The sequence below is a fragment of the Zosterops lateralis genome (assembly GCF_965231275.1).
Source record: "Zosterops lateralis genome assembly, chromosome: 2".
NCBI classification, from domain to species: Eukaryota; Metazoa; Chordata; class Aves; order Passeriformes; family Zosteropidae; genus Zosterops; species Zosterops lateralis.
Genome location: NC_139763.1, coordinates 74297178 through 74323612, shown reverse-complemented (window position 1 = coordinate 74323612; position 26435 = coordinate 74297178). Strand labels below are relative to the sequence as shown.

The window sequence follows — 26435 nt, the reverse complement described above, 5'->3', positions numbered from 1 at the left end:
TAAAAATATCTAAATGACTGAACATTAATCTTAAAATACTAAAAAAAAAAAAGAAAAAAATACACAATGGAGGAGTTTGCTTTAAAACTGTACATCTTGTTTATTTCAGGAGAAGAGGCTAAAAGAAAAAGCAGCAAGGAGAGAAGCCAGGAATAAGAATGCACAGGTAAGGGGTTTTGTTGTTTTGATCAAGCTACTTGGTTGAGGTTTGATATGGTTTTTAGATTGTTTCTTTCCTTTCTTAAATAAGCAATGTTGTGATTAATAGCTCTTTAAAGGCATTTTCTGTTTGCTTGTCTTTTCTTACTCCCTTGCTCTGATGTGGTTGTAATAACTTGGTGTAGAAGGATTCTGAGAGAGCATGAATATGTATGTTTGTATGTGTATAAATACATAGAATGTATGGAAGCTGTTTGGAATTTCAGCCTCTTCATTATGTATATGAGGTGAGTTGCAATTTCAGCTGAAGTGCTGATGCCATTTTTTTCTCTGAATACTTGAGTCATTTATAATTTGCAGACAGTGAGATTATTTTTTTGTGTGTGCCAAATCTCACTCCAACTTTTTTCGGCTGAACTTTTTTTTAAATAGCAAGCATTTACATTGAAGTTCATTCCTTCCCCTCATTACCCCAAACAAAATCTTTGTTATCCTTTTCTTCATTTGTATGCTACTAATTTCCTAGTGGCTGTTCTAGTTTTTTGTGTGGCTTGGTTTGCAATAAGCTGAGGTTTCATTCAGCTGCAGTGATTTTCTGGAATATGGACATAGTGATGTGTGTCCTTTCTCACACTGCATCTACTTTTGCTACACATGAATAGTTACAGTTTCTTCTTAGCAGTGGGCAAATATCTTACTCCCTTGAGAAAATCGATAATGCTTTGTCTGATTTTTGCAAGCTGGCTGTGCTCTGAGAGGCTTAAGTAGAGGAAGATGCTTCATTGTGTAGTTCTGAAGTGGAAAGTAATTACAGTTTCAGATGAAAAGCCTAGTTACACTAAGTTTTAAGTATGATTCTGCCTTCAAAGATGGCAAGCTATGAGAGCTGTTGGCATCATGACTCCCCAATCAAGCAATAGAAATTTGCTGCCTGTAATTGAATGTATAGAGATGCATACTTTTTAAAGTATTTAGCAAGCATTTTAGGAAAATTATGGAATGAATAATTAACAAACATCTTAATAAAGAGAGAAAACATTGATCAAGTCAGACTGTATCACATTTGTGCATACTGCTTGTTAATTTTGCATCTTTTTAAGGAATAAAATGTTATTCAGCAGCTGTGGAAATAAATCCATTTTTTTCGAAATTATCTACTTGCTGATGTACATCTCCTATCCTGTTCTTGGCCAAGCAAATGGATCTGTCAGTGCTATTGGAAAATGAATGAAGTTGATCCCTGTTGAGGAATTATTTGTGTGTGTGGGTGGGTTGTATGTCCATGGGCATGGTATGGATTAAATGTGGAGCCTTAGCCCCAGGCTCACAATTTTATGCACCTCTGCCACTCTTCTGTGCAGCACTTGCACTTGGAAAGCTGATTTACTGGTGCTAGTCTGGTGTGAGATTGGCACATGCTCTCCTTGAGGGTACCAGCTGTGCAGACCTGCTATTGCTTTGACTTCATTTTATTCCTGAAGCACTCAGCTCACCTCTGCAAGAAGGTGCAAGCCTTGGGAGCTGACATGTCTCCTTGATGAAAATTGTTGGGCTTTTTCTGTTGTTTAGAGGCTGTTCTTGCCAGAACTGTGTGCAGCTGAGTCCTGTCATTTTCAGTGTGGCTCATTTCAGGGAAAATGCTTCCACTGGGAAAGGCTGCCAGCTTGGACCTGGGCTGTTCACGCCTGGAAAGGAGCAGTAGACAGTAGATAAAGGTGCCAGTTTGTCTGCTGGGTGTCTGAGGAATTAATTAAGAACACTGCCTGTTTCACAGGATCTTAGACATGAAGCCAGAGCAGTCAAAGCTCTCCATAGTCTGTGTGGAATATGACTCAAGCAGCTCCTACAAGATACCCAGGGGAATAAAGGGGAAGAAAACGGTAAAACATAGAAATTATTGGAACATAAACCAGTTTAGAAAATATATGCTCCCTAAATCAGGAGTTCAAAAAACATTAACATTTTCACTAGTGCTTTCATAATATGGCTTGTGACCCACTTACTCTGCTATAGACTACTCCTTTGATAATTAATAATGTTTTCTTGAGAGAGAAAGAAATTAGGAGAGCCAAAAAAGTAGAAAAGGTATTTTTAGCCATGTTAATGCCGTTTAGCAGCTGCAGAACAGGACTAGATCAACAATTATGAGTAGCCAGTCACTTCAGAGCAGCTGTGGTTATAATTTGTTTTCCACATCTATCTGTCTGCTTTATCCCCTTGTTTGTTTTGTTAACTGTCTCCCTCAGGTTACAAACTCCTTGGGTTACAAAGTATTATTTTGCTGTTTTTCACTAGTACACAGCCCACCCGGTCTGACATGACCAAAACAGAAATTTACTTTCCCATTCTTATTACTAAATAATAATTCTTTGTGAATTTTGGGGGGGGGAATCACAGGAGAGAAATACGTCCTCCCTTTTCCTCTGGTGCTGCAGGAGCTGCAGGGAAGATTTTGCTCAGCCTTTGTCATACTTGGACAAGCCAGTTTTGCTGCAACTGGAATTGACTAACCAAATTCTGGCACGCTCTGCTGAGTGTGCCTGAGCAGGAGATTAGATGAGTAGGTAGCTGCAGTGTTATTGACTCCACCTTGGATAAATCTCCATGCAATAAATAAACTGAGTAAAAAGTGATGACTCTTAAAGGATGCTTTGGAGAAAGTATTTCTAGGTATTTATGACCATTAATTAAACTTTAATGTGAAAGGCTGTAAAAACAGATAAAAGAAGTCTTCTCATATATTCTTATTGAAGAAAAGTTGGAAATTTAGAGGCATGGGTTTTTTTTTTAATCATAAGATGTTTAATTGTCTCACATTTTATGAGAATTTGATGTCATATGTACAAATGCAGTGTTTTAAGATGAAAGAAATACATACTTGGTCCTCACTCAGTACTGATTAAATTATAGTCCTCAAACCCTCAAACAAATTTTGATACCATTTACTTGAGCATAGTCTGGAGAAAATTAGGCAAGAAGTAGTCTTTTGAGCAAGAAGGAAAGCCCTGAGCAGCAGCAGCAGTGGTAGCTGCCCTGGGACAGTAGCTGGGTGTTACTTAATGAAGCCAGCCCCTGGCCCCAAGCAGGACATGCCTGTGCTCATGGCTTTCCACTTTTTCTTCTAGAATCTTCACATACTGCTTTCTTAATCTGCATAAAGGACTTTCAGGTTCCAACCAGTATTTAAAGGTCCCTGCCCTCCTAGCAACTGCTGGCTGCAATGGAGCTAAACAGGACTGTATTTCTCTTTTAGTGATTTTAGTCTGTTGCTACCCTGATGCCTTAGAGCACTACTGATGTGTTGAGAATTATGAAGTGAGGAAAATTTTGATTTCTTTTAAAGAAAATAGTTTTTGTAGGTAAGGAAATTTCTGGGAGCAGCTAAACAGGTCTGTGCTTCAAGGTGGAGGAGCAGAGCAGGAGTCAGGAGAAGGTGCTGTTCCCTGCCCAGCACTGATGTGCTATGTGATCCTCAGCTATCAGCTCCCAACATTGTGCAAGAAGTGATAACTGGTCCCTAAAAGAAAGCATTGATTGCTATCTGCTAGAGATAGTTTGGACATCATCTGTAAGCAGTGTCAGGAGGTAAAACTTGCTCAGTCATGACAGTTTGGTGCATCGATTCAGGTTTTGGCAGTCCTATAGCAGTTACACCATGCTGGTGTCCAAAGCAAAACAAAAACTGGAAGAAGCTCTGATTAGCAGAGCAAAAGCTGTTTATCCAAGGTCCATAAGAAAAATGTAGCCTGCTGGAAACCTAGAGAAATCCAGCTTGAACACATATTCCTTACTGAGATGTTTTTTCCTATTTTCACTGGGCAAAACTGAGGATGGGAATTCTTATCCAGCTGGAAGACTGACTTGTGGAAGAAATCCAAGAGCTTGGTTGTCAGAGGTGCTTATTGTCGGGAATGAATGCTTGCTGAATAATTGTAGAACATTAAAAGATCAACAGCAACAGCAGGATAATAAATATGCTTTAGCTTCTCTCCTCTCTTTCTCTCCTTTACTCTCCCTAATATATTTTGCTATTCCCACAGGAATTAGTGTGTGCGCATGAGGCGCGTGAGATTTTACAAAATACATACTATATATGTATATAATTTAAGATTTTTCAAAGTCACAATGAATCTTTCTACTGTTACGAAAAGATTTATGTGAGCTCATCTACAAAATACATGTGGGTGAGCAAGGGACACATACTTTTAGATACAGCAGATTCAGGCATTGATACCTGCTTATGTCACATCACTGCAAGCTCTAATGCTCCAAATAGTATTCTCTTTTCTGCACCTTCTACCATACTCTGTGGAGATTTTAACCAGAAAAAATGCTTTAACCACCATTTTGTTTTAATTTCCAGCACGACCATGGAATTTGTGATACACTTGCCAAATGTAGCTCAATAAATCTTTGCACCATGTGGGAAAATTTAAATAGGAAAGGGGAAGTCAAATCCCTTGGTTAGGTGTGGCTGATAATCCACTCATAGAAATATGAGTGGATATTCAGAATATTGTGAAAATTCTTCATCCATTGTGGATAGTTCCTGTAGTTACTGGGTTTGTATTACCTCTACTTCAGCTTTGAATTTCTGTTTTCTTGGGATCTAGCATGGCTTGTGCTTAGGCTAGAGACACTGGATTCATTATGAATGCAAACAGTAGTTTCACTGTGGAAAAGAGGTTTACAGGAGTGAAGGAGGAATTTGGTCTGTCTCCTGTGAATCCACATTCCCAAATCCCCTTGATCACTGGGGTCACTGAGTATTCTTGTGTAAGTGTCATGGGATGCCTCATAACTGGTGGTAGGTGGTGATGCATTGTTCTGGATTACTTCTCATGACCCACTGATGGATGGTGTTGAGGAGGCATTGCTTTAGCTCCCTGGGATTTCTGGAGCTGGAGCAGGATTTCAGAGCCAGATCATTCTAATGGTCTGGAGGATGTTGAGATTGTGGAGTTTGTTGTTCTTAAGGAGGAGAAAGTTTTGTTGTGTTGGTGTAGCCTCAGGACAAGGTAATGTCTTGTCACTGCTGTTTGACAATCACTCCAAAGGACTTCAAATTATTCTTCATCAATAATTTTTTTTGATTCTAAAACCCACAAAGAACAGTAAAAAAAGGAGGTAATGTTCATCTACAAAAACTTCCAGTGTGTTTAGTGTGGAGAGCTTATAACTGAAATTACCATGTCAATTTGATCGCTTTTAATAAATCAAACTTCTTTCTTAAAACAATCTCATTAACCTTAGTTTAGAAGTAGTTCTGATCTGTTAACTCTTGTGTTCTGTGTGCATATCCAAAAGCTGTAAGTAGCTTTATTTATTCAATGCAAGGTTTGAGTGTTTTGAAGTTCCTTGAGAAGCTCTGTGAATAAACAGAGTAATTTGGGATATCAACATCTTAACCTACTAATTTAGTAATTTCATTTCAAAGTCAAATAGTGAAATGGAAAATGCATTCCTGATTCTGAACTATTTGTATGCTGAAACATTTTTTAAAATCAAAATATTCTACAATATTTTAAGTTAATATTTGAAAATGGGTATTATGTGCCTGTATGGAAATGTTACTTGTATTTTGCTTTTTGAAAATAACATTGATTCCAGTTAATATAACAATTGAATTGCTTTAAGTAAAGCTGTAATAAGTCCTGTCTTCTCTGCAATTAAGAATTTATATAATTAAACCAATATTTTGGGTTTTGTGACCCCAAACAAGTTACAAGTAAAGATTCTGATGGATTGATTTGCCAATTACCCATGCTTCTGTAAACCTTTTCATTGCAACCAACAGCACACTGAGGATTTCAAACATATTTATCAGATTGACTATTTAAACTAATTGCCCATGGCTATAGTATTTGTGAGTATAATGTTCACAACTGCTATTTTTAATCATATGTGGTATGTGATGAGAGTTTGCTGCTCTGCATGCCAAAAGCTGATGTTTTACCAGTCACTGAGGTGATTTCTTCATAGGCCTGGCACAGAAGCATAGTAGTGGGACTGTGGACCTTGCAAATACTCTCTAATTCCCCAAAGGTCTGCTGGGATCAGGTGGATGCACAGTGGATCAACACAAGTGCATCTTCATTACCGTGTCTGATATACCTATACCTTATTCCTTGTTTTGTCTTCACTTGCACATTTATGGTGAAGAGAGGAGGCTTTTTTCTTCAAACTTTTGGGGTTTTTTTCTAATATTGGTGAGTTGCAGTTCTAGGGGAGCTTTGGATGAAAGATGTAATATGGATTTTTAACAACAGAATAACAGGATTTATGGCATGTTAGGGAGCACAAAGGTTATTATCTCACTTGATTGTAAGTGATTGTTTAAAATTTCTAGGACAATACTGATGAAATTTCTCCAGTAGACTCCAGGAATATTACACTGTTTAATTTGTTGTTCTTCTGGAAAACCTTTTGATTTTAGAATGTCTGTGTAAGTTTGATAGTGTTAGAATAGGGGTTTTGGAGGCAACTGCTGAGCTTCAGAGCTTTCAATATGTTAAAGACTACACAATTTTATTTATTTCAGAATCAACAATATTTTGGCATTTTAGGGGGAAAAGAAGCACTCAAGTTTTCTTATTGGAAGTTTCAGGCTATGAAAATTGCGAACTGAATAAGTATGCATTTCCCTTTTCCTCATGACTTGTGTGGGTTTGTAATCATTTATTTGTATCATATAGTTACAAATAACTCTTGGTAGTTGTAGAATTGAGGAATGCTTTGGCACCATTCCACCCAAGCTCTTGGATGGGGCTCAGCAAAGAGCTCAGTGTTTACTTGAGTCATTGTTTCAGATCCATCCCTCTTTGGAGCAAAGGAGGTATATATTACTCTGTTTCATTTTTACTCTTTGCCTTTCTCCATGGATATTAGCAGCAGGATTCCACCATCAGGTTCCTGCCTGCACATGGCAGTGTGGTGAAGCACAGGAAAAGCAATTCAAGAGCTCTGCTAGTCTTGCACAGAGGCATCATTTCTCCCTGGCATCCAAAATTGCTTGTTCAGTTTCTTCACTGATTTAAAACCCTCCTTAATAGTCTCTGTCTGAGAGGAACATGGAAGATTGCTTTGCCCCTCCCTGACTCTGGCCAAGGAATAAGAAGCAATAGGTAGTGCTGGAGCAGCAGATCCACCAGTATGAAAAGAAGAAAAAAAAAATAAAGCTGCTCGAAAATGTTATAAATCTTTCTTTGAACATTTTCATCTTAGTAAATTGACCACTCTATGAAATTAATTTTAATGATGCTTCATTTGTTTATCTGCTCTATGTTACTCATTAATAGTGTTTAGTAACCAGCATTTGAAATTTCTCTTCCTCTAAAGCACAAAATTTAAAGGTGTTACTCCAAGTTCATTTGCTGTGTTCCATTCATGTGTGGAGCAACAAGTTGTTTATTAGTGTGGAGTTCTTCTTGCCTTTGGCTCACCACAGTCCTTTGATGCCATAACCACTGGAGTACAGAAGAATTGCCTGGAACTGAACTTCTGAAGATCTTCATGCTCTTTTCCACCTCTGCTCATAATCCTGAAGAAGTGGGAAACTCTGGTCAAGGCAGACATAATGACTTTAGGCTTACAGCAGCTTTCACACAAAGTTTTTATTTAGGAAGTGGGTATCTTCTCTGGATTGAGAGGTATTTTCCGGTTCTGTTGTGAAAAGCCGGGTGTATCCACATTCCTCATTTCTATCTGTATCAAGATCATGCAGATGCTTGCATTTACCAAGTAAGCTGTATCAGACTGTTCAAACTTGTTTATTTTGCAGCTTGGTTTGTTCTGGTAGTACTCTGAGCTGCTTTGCAGCATTCCTTATGTGTTTGAGACTTTCTTAGATTATGGCCTTCAGATGCAGGAGTTCTACTTTACTCCATATCTCAGATATGAATTTAAGAATGAGTTAATTGGCTGATGAGCAGGAGTAATCTTTCAGATGTATTTTGATGGCATCCTCCTGCAGCAAGCAGTGGTATTTAGTTTTAAATGAAGCAGTTCTGTTTTCTCAGCATCTCCCCTGTTTATATTTTTGAAATGTGTTGCTTGCAGTATTGTACATATTGTCTGCTATAGCAATTGTAGTTGCTACTAGTGATGAAAATGGATTTGTGCAATCAGAAAACTATTATTTGCATTCCTACTGATAATGTTGCAGTTACCAACATCTTAAAATTCTTCTGATGGCTGTTTTTTCAGAAGGCTTTGGGGTCATGCAGTCACCAGAATTTCAGTTGCTTTTACCAGTTTTTTTTCCAGAGTTTTCAAAGATTTAGTGTTTCGTCAGTCCTCCCTTGCCATATATACTAGATCAAGAGTAGTGCAATATCCCTTGTTTTACCACAGTGTGCAGAGATTTTAAGAAGTTTTCTCTTCTTTCACACTATTAGCTGCATTAATAAACCAAGCAGTTTGTTAATAAAAAATGCCAAGCTAGTAACTAACTAGCTAGTGGTTATTTAATACCTCATGGGAAATCTGGTAAGCCCATATTTCTCCCAAATGAAGCTCCATCTTGTATATGGAGTCCATTAGTATCTGGGTCTTTCTTTATTGGTTCTTTTCTTTAAGGCCTAATGTTTCCTTTCACTCTTTTGTTTTGTATTGGTTTTCTCTCTGGTCTTTCATGAAATTTTTTGTGGACTTACAGGTTTCTTATCTCTTGCTGTTTCTTTATCCTGTTTTCTGTTTCTTTTGAAGGAGCTAAATTCAAGCTGCTGTTGCTTCTATTTAGTTACTTTCTGCCGTGGGGAAACCAAGAGCAGAAGCAAAGGGGAATAACAGGAAAAAAGATAATAGCATCATCTAGTAGCAAAGCCTTAGAAAATGTACTGAGTATTTTTAGAGAAAAGTTTTGAGTTTTTTTGTTTCTTTGTTTTATTTTCTTCATACTGTAAGGTCTCACATTTTTCTGATATTCCTTCAAATGAATATATAGTGGTAATATTTTGCTGGGCTATTGCTAGGATTCAAGTTTTAAGAGACACCTCTGTCCAAATGAAGATGCAAATGAGACTATATTCCAAAGTCAAGAGTACAGATTTCATTTAACAGTAAATGTGAGGTACAGGGAGGAGTGGGGGGTGAAGAGAGACAGAGATAAGTAAAAGGAGAGTCACCACTATGAGTCCTGCAGCATCCTGCTGGGCCTTTTTGTCCTGGTCTTCTCTGTGGTATGGGGGTCCTGGAGCATTGTTATGGAGGCACCACTTTTATGGTGTCCAGGTCCCAGGTTTGCACAGAGTGTAGATGTATTCCTACAGCTGGAGCTGTGTAAAAGGAATTGCTTCCTTTCTAACAGTTTGCCATGGTAGGAATTTTGGTAGATTGGCAACTGATCCTTCCTCATACTTAAAGGAAAATACTGACAAATAAGTAGAATTTTCTTATAAGCAGTTTTGCAAAGCAAACAGTTACGACTGATACTAAGGTAAATTGAGCATATGTCGGGAAGGCAGCCAGCAGCATGTAATAGGATTAGACTGGTTTATACTCTCTTCTCTTCCTTCTTTTTGGACGATCTGCCAAGGCTTTGAAATTTTCAGCCAGAAAAATTTTGTGTGGACAAGGGAAGGACTGATTAATTACACAGTAAGTGTACATTTACATGATGTACGTGAGCAGCTATTTAAGGTGAAGGCTCATAAAGATCATTAAATTTCATAATAAATGGCAGCCTCGGTCCATTTTCTTTGCTAATTCATATGCTGTTAAAATGCCAAAAGTTATCAGCATTTTTAATTTCCCTTCACCTAATATTCTAGCACACTATGTATCTACAAAAGTAGTATTAAGGGTCATTATAATTATTCAAGGTATTTACTAACTTAAGAAATGCATAGAATTTATGAAATTCATCCTTTGTAGGTACCTGTGTAGTGTAACTCTTTGAATAAAACCAAAGCTTTTTGTTCATGAATTAATTTAATTCATAGCCAACCAAATCAGAGTAGGATAATTAGAAAATTGAAACATCTGTAAACATCTTCTCCCCACCCTTCCCAACTTCCTGGCTTAACTTCAATCCTGAGTTCTCCACCCCAAGCAGGATGACTAGGCTGTTAATGTGGCTGTGGTCAGTTCATCACTCGTTGACTCTGCTGCTCCTTCCTCCTTGGCAGAATGGCTCCTCAGACTCTTCCCCTGCTCCAGCATGGGTTTCCTATCAGGGGAGACAGTCCTCCATGGACTTCTCCAGCATGAGTCCCTCCCCCAAGCTGCAGTTCTTCACAAAGTGCTCCAATGAATGTGGGTCTCTTCCACAGGGTGCAGTCCTTCAGGAACAGGATGCTGCAGTGTGGATCTCCCACAGAGTCACAAGTCCTGCCAGCAAAGCTGCTTCTGTGTGGGTGCCTTTCTCCATTGGGCCACAGGTCCTGTTGTCATGGGTGAGAGGGGGAGCCTCAGCCAGAGTTCATTAAAGAAGCCATCCCACTGAGTCACGAGCTGCTGGGAGGAATTCCTTCCTTTCTGAACCCCTTCACAGACAGAAGCCTTGGTGAGGCTGGATCTGGTCTTAGCTCCAGATCTCAGATGTGAACTTAAGAATGAGTTAACTGGCTGATGAGCAGGGGTAATCTGTAAATGCTTTAAGTAACTTTGTCCTACAGGATTAAAGATGGCAAAGATATATTTATGTAAAATGAATTATTTATTATGACAAGTTATTAGATGAAAGATTTTTATCAGAATTATTTACTACACAGTATAAAAGCTAAAACTACTAGTGCCATTTAGTATAGTATAGTGCTCTATATCAAAGCAATTATATTAAAGCTAGCAAAAAGAAACAGTTATTAGAGATTGATGTAACTCACCATACCAACAGTTGTGGGCATATCTCTTTCACTCAGCCTCAAGGAGTATCTGTGAAGGGACATTTCCACTTCAAAGAAGGGATGTTCATACAGACAAGAAGGAATATGTTAAAAGAACCTTATGTATGAAAGGGGACTGGACTGTTACAGTGTAAAGTGATTGCCAGCATATGTCTTCAGGTCATCTTAGGGATTTATCTGCCAGGGCTTTGGCTCACTATCAGGGTTTAAGTTCGGGCCTGGTTTTAGCATAATTCAATACTGAACCCAGCACATGATGACCCCTCTCAGCTCACCATTGATAGCTTGCAAAATGGCATTGAGTTTGACCACATTCCAAGGGTGAAGAGCCTTGCTACATCTGCCAAGAGCCTACTGGAGTGCAGGCTTCCCACAGGGTTTACAGCCTCCGTCAGGCATCTATCTGCTGTGACCTGGTGTTCTCCACAGGCTACAGGTGGGTTTCTGCTCCCTCATGGAGCTCCATGGGCTGCAGGTAGACTCACCATGGAGGAATGGAGGAAAATGTCTGCTCTGGGCACTTCCTCCCCATCCTTCTGCGCTCATTGTCCGTAGGGCCGTTTCTCTCATATTTTCTCACTCCTCTTCAGCTGCAGCTGTGCAGTTTTTTCTTCCTTCCTTTAACTACATTATCCCAGAGGCACTGCTACCTTTGCTGAGGGGCTTGAATTTACCCAGTGGTGGATCTGTCTTGGAGCTGGCTGGCATTGGCTCTGTTGAACAGGGGGAAAGCTTCTGCTGGCTCTCTCAGAAGCCCCCTCTGCAGCTCCCCCTGCTACCAAAACCTTATCATGCAAACCCAAGACAGGGCCCCAGATGACAGATGTAAAGCAAAGGAAGAGCTAAAATTAGAAGAGGTAAAAATAGAGGTTGGGAAGCTGTGTGATTGATCTTACAAGCAACACATTTATGCTGACTTCTGGCAGTTAGGTTTGCTATATTTGTTAGGTCAGACAGTGGCTCAGACAGAGTTCACAGAAAAGCAGAAGGTGTCATGCTGAAAAACATTAATTTAAAATTTGTTTTGAAGTCTATAAAAAATTGACATGTCTTTAAAATTGGTTAATATGGCCAGGCTGTTCAGATTTGTCCTATGACAGAAGGACAAGATCACTGTTTCAGCCTCAAGACAGGAAGACAAAATATTTATTAACTTTGAAAGTAGTTTACTTAGACGCTTATCAGAAATTCAGCTGTATGATGCAGTTGGTGAAAGGACTTTTGATATCATAGTATTACATCACAAAAAGGAATTTTCCAGTGAGTGTATTTATGGGGGAATTCCATCCAGTTCCCTCTGTTGCCAGTAAATGCAGAGTTTGCCTGTACCATGGCAGAAAGACAGGTCCTGTATTTGATTTTCCTTTTTCAAAGTTGCCATGTGGACATAGGTGAGGAGTAAGCTTGGGGCTGTACTTTGCAGGATGCTGGCTTCACTGTATGAAGTGTTTCTTCATTAAAAGCTAAACAGCCATTGCTCTTCTGAGACTGGGTTGCTCCGACTGCCATGGGTTGAAAGCACTTTCTGGATACTAGTGAGGAATCATTATAAGTTCCGTCACTAGTTCATCCTGAACTGTTTTTTAATGTCTGTGTTCTCATAATTAATAATGCCAATGATACTGAAAAAAATCAGAAAACACCTAAATGCAGACAAAGAGCAAGAGATTAGTACAGATATCTGATTCACCAACTAAAATATGAATTCTGTTAATTTGCTCTGCTTAAAATGAGTTGGCATACTTAATTCATTACTACAAATCGATGAGATTAGTTTTTCAAGTGCTACAGAAAATCTGTGTGATTTGTTCTGAAAGGCATTTGAAAGACAATTCCATGTAATTCATTAGGCATTGCATTTCAAACCCAGTCTTCAGCTGAAATTGTTTTCAGATTTTTACAGGTTCTGTAATTTTACAAATTGCTAACTGCATTTGAGTGTCAGACACTGAGTGAATTAAACTCCTAGAAGGCTTCTTGGTAGGAACATAAAAGAGCATTAAAAAGATTAATACAGCCTGCATGTATAGAAATGCTTGGGTTTTTTTTTTCTGTCACTAAGAGCATTCACAGTATCATCAAAGTATTCCAGACTTCTGGAAGGCTATCCTTTTGTAAGACTGCCTAAAAGATGTATAAATATCACTGCACCTGTTAAAAGATGGTTAAAAGAATATTAGATACATAAATTACTTTATAATCCAAGGCTCTGTTTCAATAAGCAGGTATTGACTTAATGTAAGGATCATCTTGTGGCCTTCTGAGACCTGTATTATTCTAGAGGCTTTCCATGTTAAAATTATGAATATAAAGATGGATTTCTGTGTTAAAGAACTCTGTTTCTGATTTTTAGCTTTTTATCTTAACAAGAGGAATCAGAAAAATCTTGTTCAGTTCTGGTTCTCAATAGCCAGAACAAAGAAAATGGCTGACTCAGTAGCCCATTGTTCACTTAGAGATAATATCTAGTGAAGTCATTTCCAATGCAATGGTGTGCCAGTCTTGGAGCAGCTCTCTAAGTTCCTCTGGAGAAATGAGGTTGACCAAAGTGACTTCTCAAGTGGGCAGAGAGTGCTCCTGGCTGGGGTAGAAGATAAGCAGCTTCGGTCTTAATGGATCTGCTGAAGCATTTCTAATTGACAAGGAGAAACTAGGAGTGAATCACTTAATCCTTGTTGATGTTCTCTTTTAGTAACTTCCAGAGAAAGATGAAGTACAGTGTAAGCTTCTAGCCAGCTAGAGTTGTTGTATTGTGAGTTTTAGTTCCTTTTCTAATCTGGTACAGTGGCTCCTAATGATCATGCTGTTATTTGTTGTCTCATTTTAAGCCTGAAGTTAAAATGTTAATAATAGTATTAATAAAATACCAATTCTCATAAACATTGCACTTTGGCTGTGTGTGAGAAATGCTGCCAGTCTTTTGGTTTCATGTGTATTCTGTGTGTCTTCTGGCTGAAGCCCGAGCAGCAGGGTCCCAGGAGGAAGAGCAAGCTATTTCTTCAGTAGGTAGTGGCAGTATGACTTTCCCTGGTTACTGAAGGAATGAAAGAACAGTTTGGGTTGGAAGGGACCTTAAAAATCATCTGGTTCTAACTCTTCTGCCATGGGCAGAGACCAGGTTGCTCAGAGTCCCATCCAACCTTGCCTTGAACACTTCCAGCCATGGGGAATGCACAACTTCTCTATGAAACCTCTTCTAGTAAGTCTGGAAGTATTCCAAAAAAGGAGAGTATTTTTAAATTATGTGTGCTATTGGAGAAAGATGATTTGGCCATAGTGAAAAATCTATGTTGTACATAAATCGTTCTGCAGTTCTATAATTTTTTTTAGTGTATATCATGTAGACCTCAAAGCAAACTGCAGCTATTTTTAGTACTATCTCCAGAATATGCACAAGAGAATACTTTCAAACACACAGCGAGAAATTGGAATTTTCAAGTTTGGCCTTTTTTGTTTGTTTGTTTATTCTGCTTTGTGGTGATGTTGAGTAGGACTTGTGCTTTGTCCCTCTGCATACAAATGTCTAAAATTACCTTTAGCGGCAAGATGCTTAGCGTGTTTGGAATTGTCTTAATATAGTACTGTCCTCAGAAAGGCACTTCTAGCTCAAGCATTTTTCAGATATTTGAGTCACAAGCTCAATACTAGAATGAAATAATGTCATAAACAACATTAAAAAGAATGAGCTACTTGCCCTGATATTTTTGCCCTGATGTGTTTCACTATGAAGGAAAACCACACAGCATCTTTCCAGAATCTTTTACTCTCTTCCGGGCTCTTAATTGGTAGCTTGAAATATCACGTAGCTGCTAGAGCTATTCATCTGTTACCCTCGCCATTCAATGGAAATTATTTCAGTCTGTTTTTGCTTTTAGGCAGCTGTAAAATGCTGGAGATGTCAGCACAGAAGTCTCTTTGCCCATCAACCACTACAGATGTAATTTTACTGTAATTAAAATACATGCACTTTAAGTATGGTATTTGTAAGCAAAGATAACAAGTTGCCTGTTGGAAAATTGTTTCAAAGGCTGGTGATGAACTACGTCTGTATTGCAATACCAACAACCATCTAACTTAGTGAAGGAGCAGGAAATGTCCTCTGTAATTCTAGTCATATTTTCCAAGCTGGCCTTCAGACAGCTTTCTTCTGTAAGGAGCTTCTAAACCAAATGAGTCTTCCGTAAGTCTAAATGAAGGTATTTCTAGAACACTCATTGCTGGTGAAAGCAAGTGTTATTTAAAATAGTGTTATGTAAGTCTTTGTGGACTGAATTTTTAAATTGCCATTTAGCTTTGAATTCTGAAAAGCTTTTCCTTGTGTGCTACCTTGACAAGTTAATAAACTGTTATCCAGCATGTTATACTGTCTAAATTTTCCTGACCTTGTGACTAGTACTAACTGCCTCATGATCTTTCAGTGTGGTTTTCCTCACAGCAGTCTGTAATCAGGATTTACTTCTGTTCACATGTGCAGGCAAGAGCAGTGGGATATACCCAGTGAATTCCTGAGACTTTTTTTCTGACTTGGGGCTGGAGCAGAGATTTGACCAGATTTTCCCACTTTTCATGCTAGTTGCTTGCTTGCTTGCCAGTCGTTCCTCTCTCTTATCTGGAGGGTTTTAAAAAGAGAAACAATAGAAAGATGGAATTGAAAAGAAATTGCAATGTATACCTGATGTGATGGTGGTACAAGCTTTTCTTTCAGTAACTGTAGGCTTGTCAGGTTTCCACTGCTCTGTATTTCTTGTTGGTAACATCATCATCTTGTTGAGAGGTATTTCCAAAGGTGTTTTCCAGGCCATGCTGTTACACAGAGGGCATCAGAATTTCAACAGCATTGTCAATTATTTGGTAATGAACCAAACTGTCAGATATGTGCAGATTACAGTTGAAAGTGTAGGTATGGATTATGGTGGCTTCTTGAAAACAAGAAGTGTTTTTGAAAAATGTGTTAATCCTTTCCTGTTAGGATAGAGTACAGCCTTCTTAGCTTTTCATTAATTGAAACCATTGCCAGTGGTTTTATGCATTATTCCCTGAATTATGGCAATAGTGTCTGCTCATCACAGTGTCAGTCCAGTGAAATAGAAAAAACATGGTACTCAAGCTCAGTAATAGATTTTACTCTCATTTGGAGAGTCAAATTGCAAAGATATAGAAAATACCACTGCAGTGCTCAAAAAAAAAAAAAAATCTCAAGGCTCTGGGTACACAGGACTGTCTCCTGTAGTACATATGAAGGAGAGGATAGAGGCTGTAACTTCTATTTTAATGTTTTCCCTGAAATGTTCTGAACTCTTCCTTTGGAAGAGGATTCTTTGAAACTGTTCAGGGAAGTCAGACCACTTGAAATTTTGGTGCTTTCTTGTTGTTTGCGAAGCATCCTCGTGAGTCATCTTTTCTGGGAATTGTTTTTAAAAGGCAGTGGGATAGATTACATAGGAGTATTCTTCATAGTCATCAGGCGATAGTTTGAGGAACAACTGATTTTTTAAAAAATTTTTGGCCATTGTGTTATCTATTGTATAAGTTTATTCATCTGTCCTGTCTTGTAGCTTTGAAAGTGATTTAAAATAAAAAATTCTGTCCTAATGCACTGTTGGAGGTAAGGCCTTGACTTTATGGAAGCTCTTTTAAAATGCATTTTTGAAAGGAGAACTTGAATACAGTTTGGCATTTTTTTAATATCTAATGATAAACTTTAATTTTACAGAAAGAAGTAAAAAGTACTAATTTGGACAGTAGCAGGCTGGGTTTTTTTCAAATCAAATTTTTCTTGTATTATATGTTCTCATACAAAGAATATTTTGAAGTAGCTTAATAGTAGTAATACAGCTGTCTGAACAAAAATACTGATTTATTAGCTGATCTTAAAAAGTAATAAAATTATTCATACCAGTAACATGTGTTTCCATGGTCAAGTGGTTAGAGAGGCTATCAAAAACTGTATCAGTAAACTGCATTTAAAAGAATCAGGATGAGATACATTGGTTTGATTTCCGTGATCAGGTCATGAAGTTAGGACTAAAGTTAAAAGCAAGTTATTTGTTTATCTTTCTCATGAATATAGTAGTGATACATTGCAGTGTTAAATTTTGCTTGTGACTTTCTGCTTCCTCTGGAAACTGAAGTTGGAATATATTGCTGAGCAGAATGTAAAGGCTTTTAGACATACCTCCAGGGGTACATTTTACTCTTGGATTCAACCTGTCACCAGATATTTTATATGTCTGTTTCTTTCCATCTGAATCATGAGGATTGAAGGCTTCTTTTTGTTTTGCTCTGTAATTAGAGGAGCAGCACCCTCTGAAAATGTCCCTCTACAAATTCCTAGCTTTCATGAGAACTAGGAAAAATCTTTCTGAGGCATTTCATAGTTGGGCTTTTTGGTACTTGTGCAATATCTGAGATTTCCCTTGTAAAGTTTTGCTAAGTGTTTTTTAGCGTGTGGCGGCAAGGTTTGTTATGGAGTGCCTGCCTGTGCCTTCCATTCCTGTGTTTGTTGAATTTTGATGCTATCTAGATTTTGTTTCAAGCCATTGAATTGTTTCTACACAGTGAAAGATAAAGATATTGTTGATGTAGTGGCACCTCTGACATGGTACTGCTTATAAATATTCTTGCTTGGGATGTTATACTCACTGTTTCAGTGGTATCAGAGTTTAACTAAAAATTAACATTTGTGTCAGATATTCTGTACTTTAATCTCAATTACCTGAAATCATGCTTGGAGTAGGTGTTCTAATTTCTATTTCTCACTTTTCCCATTATATATATATATATATATATATATATATATATACACACACACACACACAACTTTTTTAAAGAATAAATACACATAGAACTTTATATATATATATATATATTATATATATACACATTATGTGTATATGTATAATCAGACAAGAAAAAAGCAACAACTGGTAGGTGATTTCTTGTTGATTTGAAAAGCCCTAGCACTTTGGAAAGGTTTATTTCTTCTATGGTTGTGACCTTGCCTATTCAAATTCAGCTCCAGCTGAGAAGAATGCACAACCATCAGTCTACAAGGCAGCATTTCATAGAAGTAAAGAGAAAACATAGTTGTCAAGTGACTGGATGCAAATGAATTTAGTTGAAGGTGTTGCTCTGGCCTCCAGTCATCCAAATGTTGTCTTGAATAATTTTTTAGCAAATTAGACTGTTTTTTGCATATGCCCTCATGGCAGCTTCATTAGTTATAACTGCTCTAAAATAATTGTATGCTGGTATAACAGTTTTTAATTTATTTTTCTTATATGAGGTGCTCATAAAACCCTGCTTTGTAGTATATTTCTTGGGGTGTTGCAATATTATAAATTAAATAATACTTAAACTGATTCTTTTAGCTACCTCTTTAGTGAGACACAGTGGACTTCCTAGCAGAGAAGCTTGAACCTGACACCCCTGACTAGGCCACATGGTGGCTGACTAAGGATTCAGATTTCTTAAGATAAAGTAAAATATCCTTATATTTTAAATATATTTTTTGAGTCTTGAATCACAGACAATTTAATAGGGGTGATTTAATTTAATTTTAATTAATGAGCACTCAAAAACATTTAAACAATGAAAAAGCATAGGTCTCCTCTGTCCAAGCTTTCAAAGAAAGAATGATTGGAAGCACAGCCTCTCTCAGATGGGTTTTATAATTTGAATTTCTAGGTTTCTTCCCATCTCTTAGGAAGGAGACTAAATGAAAAAAAGCAGCCTTGTGTTTGGGGTTTTTGTTAATTCGGTACATTCGTAGTAGCCCGTCATATTTGTCATATTGCACATTGATTTCTAAGACTATAGCTCATTGTTTTCTTTCAACAAGTCAGTGTAGATATTGTTTCCATTAAAGTGGCACCTTTATTTTATTGAACTGGCCTATCTGATTAGAAAGTATGTGCTAAACTTAAAACAGCTTGTGAGAAATTTGTTTGATTCTGAAGATGCCTACAAGCATTTAAGTGAATAAGTGCACATTCTATGAATTAACATTTATAATTAGGATTTATTGTAGAAACCAATAATTATTCAGGTAATTAGCTAAGAATAATTGAGCCTAGTCTTCTTTGAGCATCATCTAAGCAAGGATTAAAGGTAGGGCTCTACAGACAAGAATTTTTTTGAATTTTACACACAAAGTAACACTACCTGAATAATTAAAGAGAAAAAGAAGTACATTCTAGGCTTCTTTGTGACCAATAACCTGGTCAGTTTGATATATCCACAAATATGAGTACTTTGTCTTAACTTGGTTTTAGAAAGTTTTTTTGTTGGAAATTTGATCAGCTGTGTTGTAATATCTGATAGATTATATGCCCATTTTAGTACTTAAAAACAGCAGTTTAGAGCAAATCTGACTGTTTCCCCTTAACCAACCCTAACTGGAAATTGGCTGCTTTCTGGTCATGGCTTACATTGTGAATGTTGATTACTGATGGAGAGATGTCAGTTCATTTAATTAAGAGTGAGTTGGTAGATATTGAGATAATCTTCTGACTTAGGAGATGCTGCTGACTGTCTCCATGCTAGGCTGTGCAGTAGTGCCAAGAAAGCTCATTGTTCCTGAAGGTGACTTAAGTGCTTGCATATTCTTCTGTATTGATCCATAGGGGATCCCTTTCTACTGTGGTTCTGGGCAGCCTCAGATAAGATAAAACTTTCTATGGACAGGTATTTTGTTTGTTGAAAATTTTGCTTATCTCTGGTTGGAAGTACTCTTGGAGAAGTAGACATGCTGATTCAAATTGGAATGGATAATAAACCTAGTTTTGTTTCTTTGTGAGTTAATTGACATAATCAATGTAGTGTACTGGTTCTTCTTTTGTATACTTTCATTAAATACAACTACCTGAATGCAGGAAAGCATCTAATTGGTGTAGCTATGCAGATGTTTAAATATCTCAGACAGGGTGTAGTATATCACTGCTCTTATTAACAGATTAAACAGAAAGTAGTTGAGTTTAAAAGAATGATAGACCAGGTAATTAAAAGCAATAAAGAAATCTTGAAAGTGTCAGATGCCATCAATATTATTGTTGAATGGGCAAGCAAATTAGTAATGATAATTTGGGAGAGGTCAGTGAAATTTCTGTTAAAGCTACAAAAGCATGAAAGGGGTTGGTTTATATGTAGCTCACTCTTTCTTAGCCAGTTATTTTTCTTTATCAGAAAAATTCTTCAAGTTAGTGTGCAGAGAGAAGGTCAGACTTCTGTATAGCATCTGTGAGGAACTTGTCTGCTGTTCATAGGCTGTCATTTTTGGAATAGTGTAACCTCTCTTGAGTCTCTCTCTAATGCCTGATTAAATTCTAGCAATCCCAGCTTGTGCATGCATACCTGCAATTGAGCAATTCCATTTAATTCTCTGTTTTTGAAAATGAGAAAAATAATGCGCTATAAGTCTCTTTAACAAACATGAATGACCTGCTGAAAAAGCATATCATAGCATGACTTAAATTGCTTGAACCTTTCAAGTTCATCCAATTCCAACCCCCCTGTGCCAGGGGCAGGACACCGTTCACTTTTCTGGGCAACCTGTTCCAGTGCCTCACCATTCTCACAGTAAGGAATTTTTATATATAAATATAAATATATATAATATATATATAGAAATATAGAAATATATTAGGTTCCTATTATGTAATCTAAATCTACCCTCTTTCAATTTGAAGCCATTCTTCTTTGTCCTGCATGCTCTTGTCAAAAGTTCCTCTTCAGCTCTTGTAAACCCCCTTCAGATACTGAAAGGCTGCAAAGTTTTCCCAAAGCCTTCTCTTCTCCAGGCTGAACAATCCCAGTTCTCTCAGCCTTTCTTCACAGGAGGGGTTCTCCATCCCTCTGATCATCCTGGTGTCCCTCCTCTGGGCTCACTCCAGCAGGTCCCTGTCCTGCCTGTGCTGGGAGCCCAGGGCTGGATGCAGCCCTGCAGGTGGGGTCTGAGCAGAGCAGAGCAGAGGGGTAGAATCCCCTCCCTGGCCCTGCTGCCCACACTGCTTTGGGTGCAGCCCAGGACATGTTTGGCTCTCTGGGCTGTGAGTGCACATTGTAAAGGAATGCAAATGCATATATAATACTCTTCTCTAAAATATATATATGTATATACACACACACATACACACACATGCATATTTGAGTCGCAATATGAATAAGGTACAAGGAGTTGAACCTATACAGAGGACAACACTATTCCTGTGCTCAAATCACTATTCAGAAAAAGTCAGCATCCCCTCAGTATTGGAGAGGTTCCAGAATTAACTGCTGTCAACTACATTTTGTGTCAACTGCAAATGTGCTATGATGACTCTTATTTTTTCTTCTAAAATGGCAGTATTACCCATCTGTGTAATAATTCTCTTTAAGCTATTCATTTAACTCTTCTACACCTTTTGGAAAAAGCAGGGCATTAAGACTGAAACCTCTTCAGACTTATTACAACATATGCAATACGTCAATTCTTGCCATTCTACCTATTTTGGAAAGAAAATAAGAGTCATTAATAAGGTACCTTCAAGTGAAACATTTTGGGAAACTTCCATTTCAGGTTTGTCTTTATTCTGCCTCATCTTAATGAGCTGCATTTGTTCAAATTCAGAGGTGTCAGTGGAGCAGCAGCAAGAACATTTGGTGCAGCAGTTCTTGTGCATTGTGTAGTCAGACTGTGTTTAGCATGCAGGATGATTATTGTTTTTCACTTCTCATTCTTTCCAAAAGCTATGGTATATAATTTGGTGCATCTTCATTTTCAAATAAGTGTTCTTTAACACAGGGAAAGTGACTGCAGCCATGCATTCTGCAATCCATATCAAAAGCATTGAATAGATGGAAAAGATGAGAGAGAATAAGATAATAACAAATTTGACAAACTGCTTGTCTAAAACTCTTTCCAGGAAAATTCTATATTAAAATTTCAAGTATTTCACATTTGCAAAATAAAATTAATTGATCTTTAAAATACTGTACATCCCATGTCTGTGATAAAATGGATATAACATTTTAGCAATGAAACACAAAACAGCAAAGCAAGGACTAAAATAGCTTTCCGATATTTGCATTTATTCTTATGCTAATCATTTAGTGGTACTTCTCAATTTAACAGAATGCATCTTTAAAGCATTTTGCTGGTTTTGTGCTGTTTATGTATATCCAGCATTTTGTCAGCATGTGCTCACAGTCCGTGATAGGAAATATATAATCAAAAAATATTATGAAAAGTTTGATTCATCCTTCAGATTATTTTCTGCACAAAATCTTGGCTTATTGAAAACTTTTAATAAGTGTTGTGTATTTTTTTGTCTGTGACTATCTTCTGTTCAAGATACTTGTTTACCCAACTTGAAACACAGAAAAAGTTTTGGAATTTCTTTGTATAAATACATGACTATGCCCAAGAAATTGCTCTGAAAAGCAAAAGGTGTTTACATGTGTTGAAAAGCACATGCAAATTTGGAATTTTCTTCTAGTACAGATTGCTTCAGAGATATTAAAAAAAACCCCACAGTTAAAGCACCATTTGTGCAGAATTAGTACCAAAACAGGTGCTGCATTCTACCTGTTTAAATTTCAGGGAATGCAGTGAAATTGCTTAGATAAATCTGAATTTCTTAGTTTCTTCTCTTGCATAACTAAGTAGGTTTCTCTCCAGCAGGAAAACAGCTTTCTGTTCTTCCAATAAAGCTGTTTTTCCAAGAGACGGTTACTTTCAGCTTCTACTTAATATGTTAGCCAGTAAATCTGTGCTTGTGCATTTGATTGGTATCAAAGGAGTAATGTAGAATTTGTAAATACAAATGTGCCGATTCCAAGGAATTTTAGTTTGGACTTTTCTCAAAAGGTATTTATTCATGTCAAAATGCCAATGCTGTAGTACAGGGCTCTGTTAATAAAAGAGCTATTTCCTGGAAATGTAGAATGAGAACCCTTTGAAGAAAAGTATTACAATGGTAAAAAACCCAGAACAAACCAGCCCAAACCGCACCTCTCTTTTGTGTCACAGTGTCAGTACTCATAGGTTTCCTGAAACACAAAATACTGAATCCTTTAAGCTGTGCTTCCCTTGTTAAAGAAGTATTTGGTTTTGGTAATGTGTCATCTAAGTTAATTCTGGTTTCATTTCTTGCTTGAGACTAATTCGAAGCAGCTCACAATATGAGCAGAATATTTAGAGGGACAATATTGGATAAATTTGCTGCAAACCTCAGGTTTTTTTGTTAGATGAGTGGTTAGTCTGGTGTATCAGAGATGTCCAAGAATGTTTTTGGGTATAGTTTTGGATAATTTATTTCCCGGGGGGAAAAAATTACAAATAATCCATGCTCTCTGTTACCCATTGATCTCATTTATCAGCTTGTTGTCACTGGAAGTAGTATTTGGGGCGCTAAAATGGATTGCCAGGAGGGTGCTGAAGCTCTCAAAGAAACTGATCACCTTCAGCAGTGGTGCCTGTTCATCACAGCTGTGAAGAGAAGTTATGGAAGAGTGACTTAAATTATGCCTTTAAGAAAAGGCATCTACAAATTACTTTTTAATCTTTTGTTTTTACTTATGCATAATGTATAAAGCAGGATTCTGTACTTATTTAATAAAAATAGACTTAATACAAAAGCAAGTTTAATTAAAACTCATAACTGGAGATGTCAGAATGCTGATCATAGGTCTGAATATACATCTTTCTAAATTTAGTTATATATTCTGAATTTCATGATGGATATTATGTACTCAGTGCTTTGGGAAGTCATGCATAATGTAACGAGGATATTCAGTTAACAGTACCTCTAGCAAATGTTCTCTGTGCTAATGTTGTATGCCAAGTACAATGTGATATAACAATTTATTTATTTATTTTCAATAGATCATTAAATTTGATCTTCAAAATTTTGTGAATTTGCAAGAACTTCAAAAGGAAGCCATTTAAGATACATGCGTGAGGAGATAGGTTTGTGAATGCAATCAAATCATAATTGGATTTTATAATCAGGTTGCTCTTCTGAAGCAGAAATAATTTTAGTGACTCCATAATGCTGAAATCCTACACTTGTCTGTGGCAGAGACTTGTAGTCCTGAAGAAAGTAAAAATTCTACTTTAAAAATAAAATGTTCCCCTTGCAAAGATGTGTGACTGTGCAAAGAGAACCAGACACTTAGAGCCCACCATTTCTCAGTGTAGAAATACTGCAATGTCTCTGAAATCAGTTTAAAAGTCATAGTTCTTTTGTTTGACTGTCTTTATTTAACACAACAGATGCAAAAGGTTTCTAAGGAAAAAAACACGTTGGTTTTCATATTAGGTCAAGAATTGAAGAATTATGCAGATCTAAATCATCCACCACAAGTAGTAGAGAAAGTAACATTTGAATATAATTTCTATGCTTGGGATGTGTTATGGTTGCTCCCTTCAGATTTTCGTCAAGATTGAAATACTAAGGACCAATGACTGCTAATTGATCCTTAAGGATTGGTCTCAAGGAAGAATTGATGTGGCCACAGGAAACCCTGTCTGACCCCTGGGCACTTGAGGAAATACTAAGCATAATAAATTTAAACATTTGTTTCTGCCAGAGGTGAAACACTCCAGCAGGGCACGGTGTGACAGTGTCTACACTCAAGCCAGTGGCTGCTATTGCAGTTGGCTGTTCCTGTCCCCAGTGTCACATTTGGGTCTGCTGTTCCTGTCCCCAGGACTTACTGATGGGTGGCAAATGGTAATTGCAAGCAGATTGTGTAACACCACAAAGTCAGTAGAGCAGTTGAGCTGTTTGCACTGCAGTTCAGAATGAGCAGTAAAGTTAGGCTAAAATTACTTCTCCTGAGAGCTTTCTAAGCATGTTATGATCTATTTTCAAATCAGAGAGAATAGTATTTATCCTTCTTGTCTCCCTTTCCTTCACATACTCTATATATGTTGCAAATATTTGGGGAAATGTGGAAAAACCATCTTATATTTATTAATAACATGATAGATAAAAGTCATCAGCTCAATAACAATAACAAAAAGAGTTATTGAAATTTGTTAGGTACATTCTTTTATTTTTGAGAACTTGAAAATGAGAGCTAAAATGAAGGTATTATGGAATGACCTATAAAAAATGTACTAGAAAAATCTAAAAAATTATTCAAGAATAAAGTTACTGGATAAGTTTCAGAGTGTGATTTAGGGAACAGTCATTAACAGGGAAATTTAACTGCTTTTTCATAGCAACATGTATCCTTTCCTGGTTCTGAAATACTTTATTTATTTGGTATATTTGATAAGTTAAATTCAAGGTGCCATTAAAAGTTGAAAAACATTAGGATTTGAGGAACTGGTTATCTTTGTTTATTCTAACCATCCTCTTCCAGCTGATGAATATAAGTTAGGTTTGAGTCTTTTAGCCGCACCAAAATCTCATAACATACGACGCTTAGAAGTAGCAAATTTTGCTACCAACAGAGAATGTATACATAAATGTTAAACTTACCATACAGCATCTGCTTGGATCAACTTAATTTTGCCTACATGTATCTGCTGTATTTAAGATGGTCCTACTTAACTAGTAACTTTTAAATAATATGCATATAATATACATATTTTAGTAAATAATTAAAATTCTTGTTGGAATCAATTTTAATTTCAGATGGAATAGGAGTCGGCTCGACACTAACTGTGATTAAAAAATGAGTAATAATCACTCGGCAAAAATGTGATGGCTCTTTTATCATTTGCTAATGCAAAAGGAAAAACTAGGACTTTAAATAATTAGCATAAAATAGCACGTACACATTTTGTGTTAAGTCCAGTATAAAACAACTGTGCCCCAGAATACTGGCATTAAAAAAAAAAAAAAAAAAAAAAAAAAGTAGCAGTGATTACATGTGTAATATACTTTGGGAATTAAAAGTTTCCTGATTTTAATGGGATTTATAATTAGTGATTCGAATCACTGATTTAAATTGATCCCCCTGACACTGCTCTCTCTGATTCCTTGAGAAACAGATGTAAAATAGCATTGCTTTAGTGCAGTATGAAGGGCGAAAGTTTGTACCTGCCTGTGCAATGTTAATAACATTATGTCTAACCATACCTAAGTTTGATCATTCAGACAGATTTACCATAATGTAATTTTCAGGGAGTTAGATAGAGCCATGTTTCACAAAAGCTGTCCCCACAGGAGCTAAATGCCAAGGTAATCAATCATACAGCGTACTGCATCCTGTTGTTATGGATATAATACATTATTTATGCAGTATAAAGATTTTTTAGATGCTGTTGAAATGAACAGGCAAGTGCATGACAACTCTAGGTTGTAGTAAGTTACATGAGCTGAAAATTGCAATTTCGTAGGTTAAAATTTGTATAGATACCTTCAATGCTTGCAGCAAGGTAGAAACTGATTTGCTGCAAGCGTGGACTTTTGAGGAGCAGCGAGAATTCTGTTAGAAGTC

At 37.1% G+C, this 26435-nt stretch overlaps 1 protein-coding gene across 1 annotated transcript in view; it reads left to right on the top strand.

Moving 5' to 3' along the window:
* DDX10 (DEAD-box helicase 10) overlaps nt 1-26435 on the top strand; it is a 156705-nt gene that overhangs the window by 112325 nt on the left and 17945 nt on the right. Inside the window, exon 16 of the mRNA XM_083854830.1 lies at nt 110-166. Coding sequence (XP_083710956.1) covers nt 110-166 — 57 coding nt within the window. The remainder of the gene's footprint in view (nt 1-109; nt 167-26435) is intronic.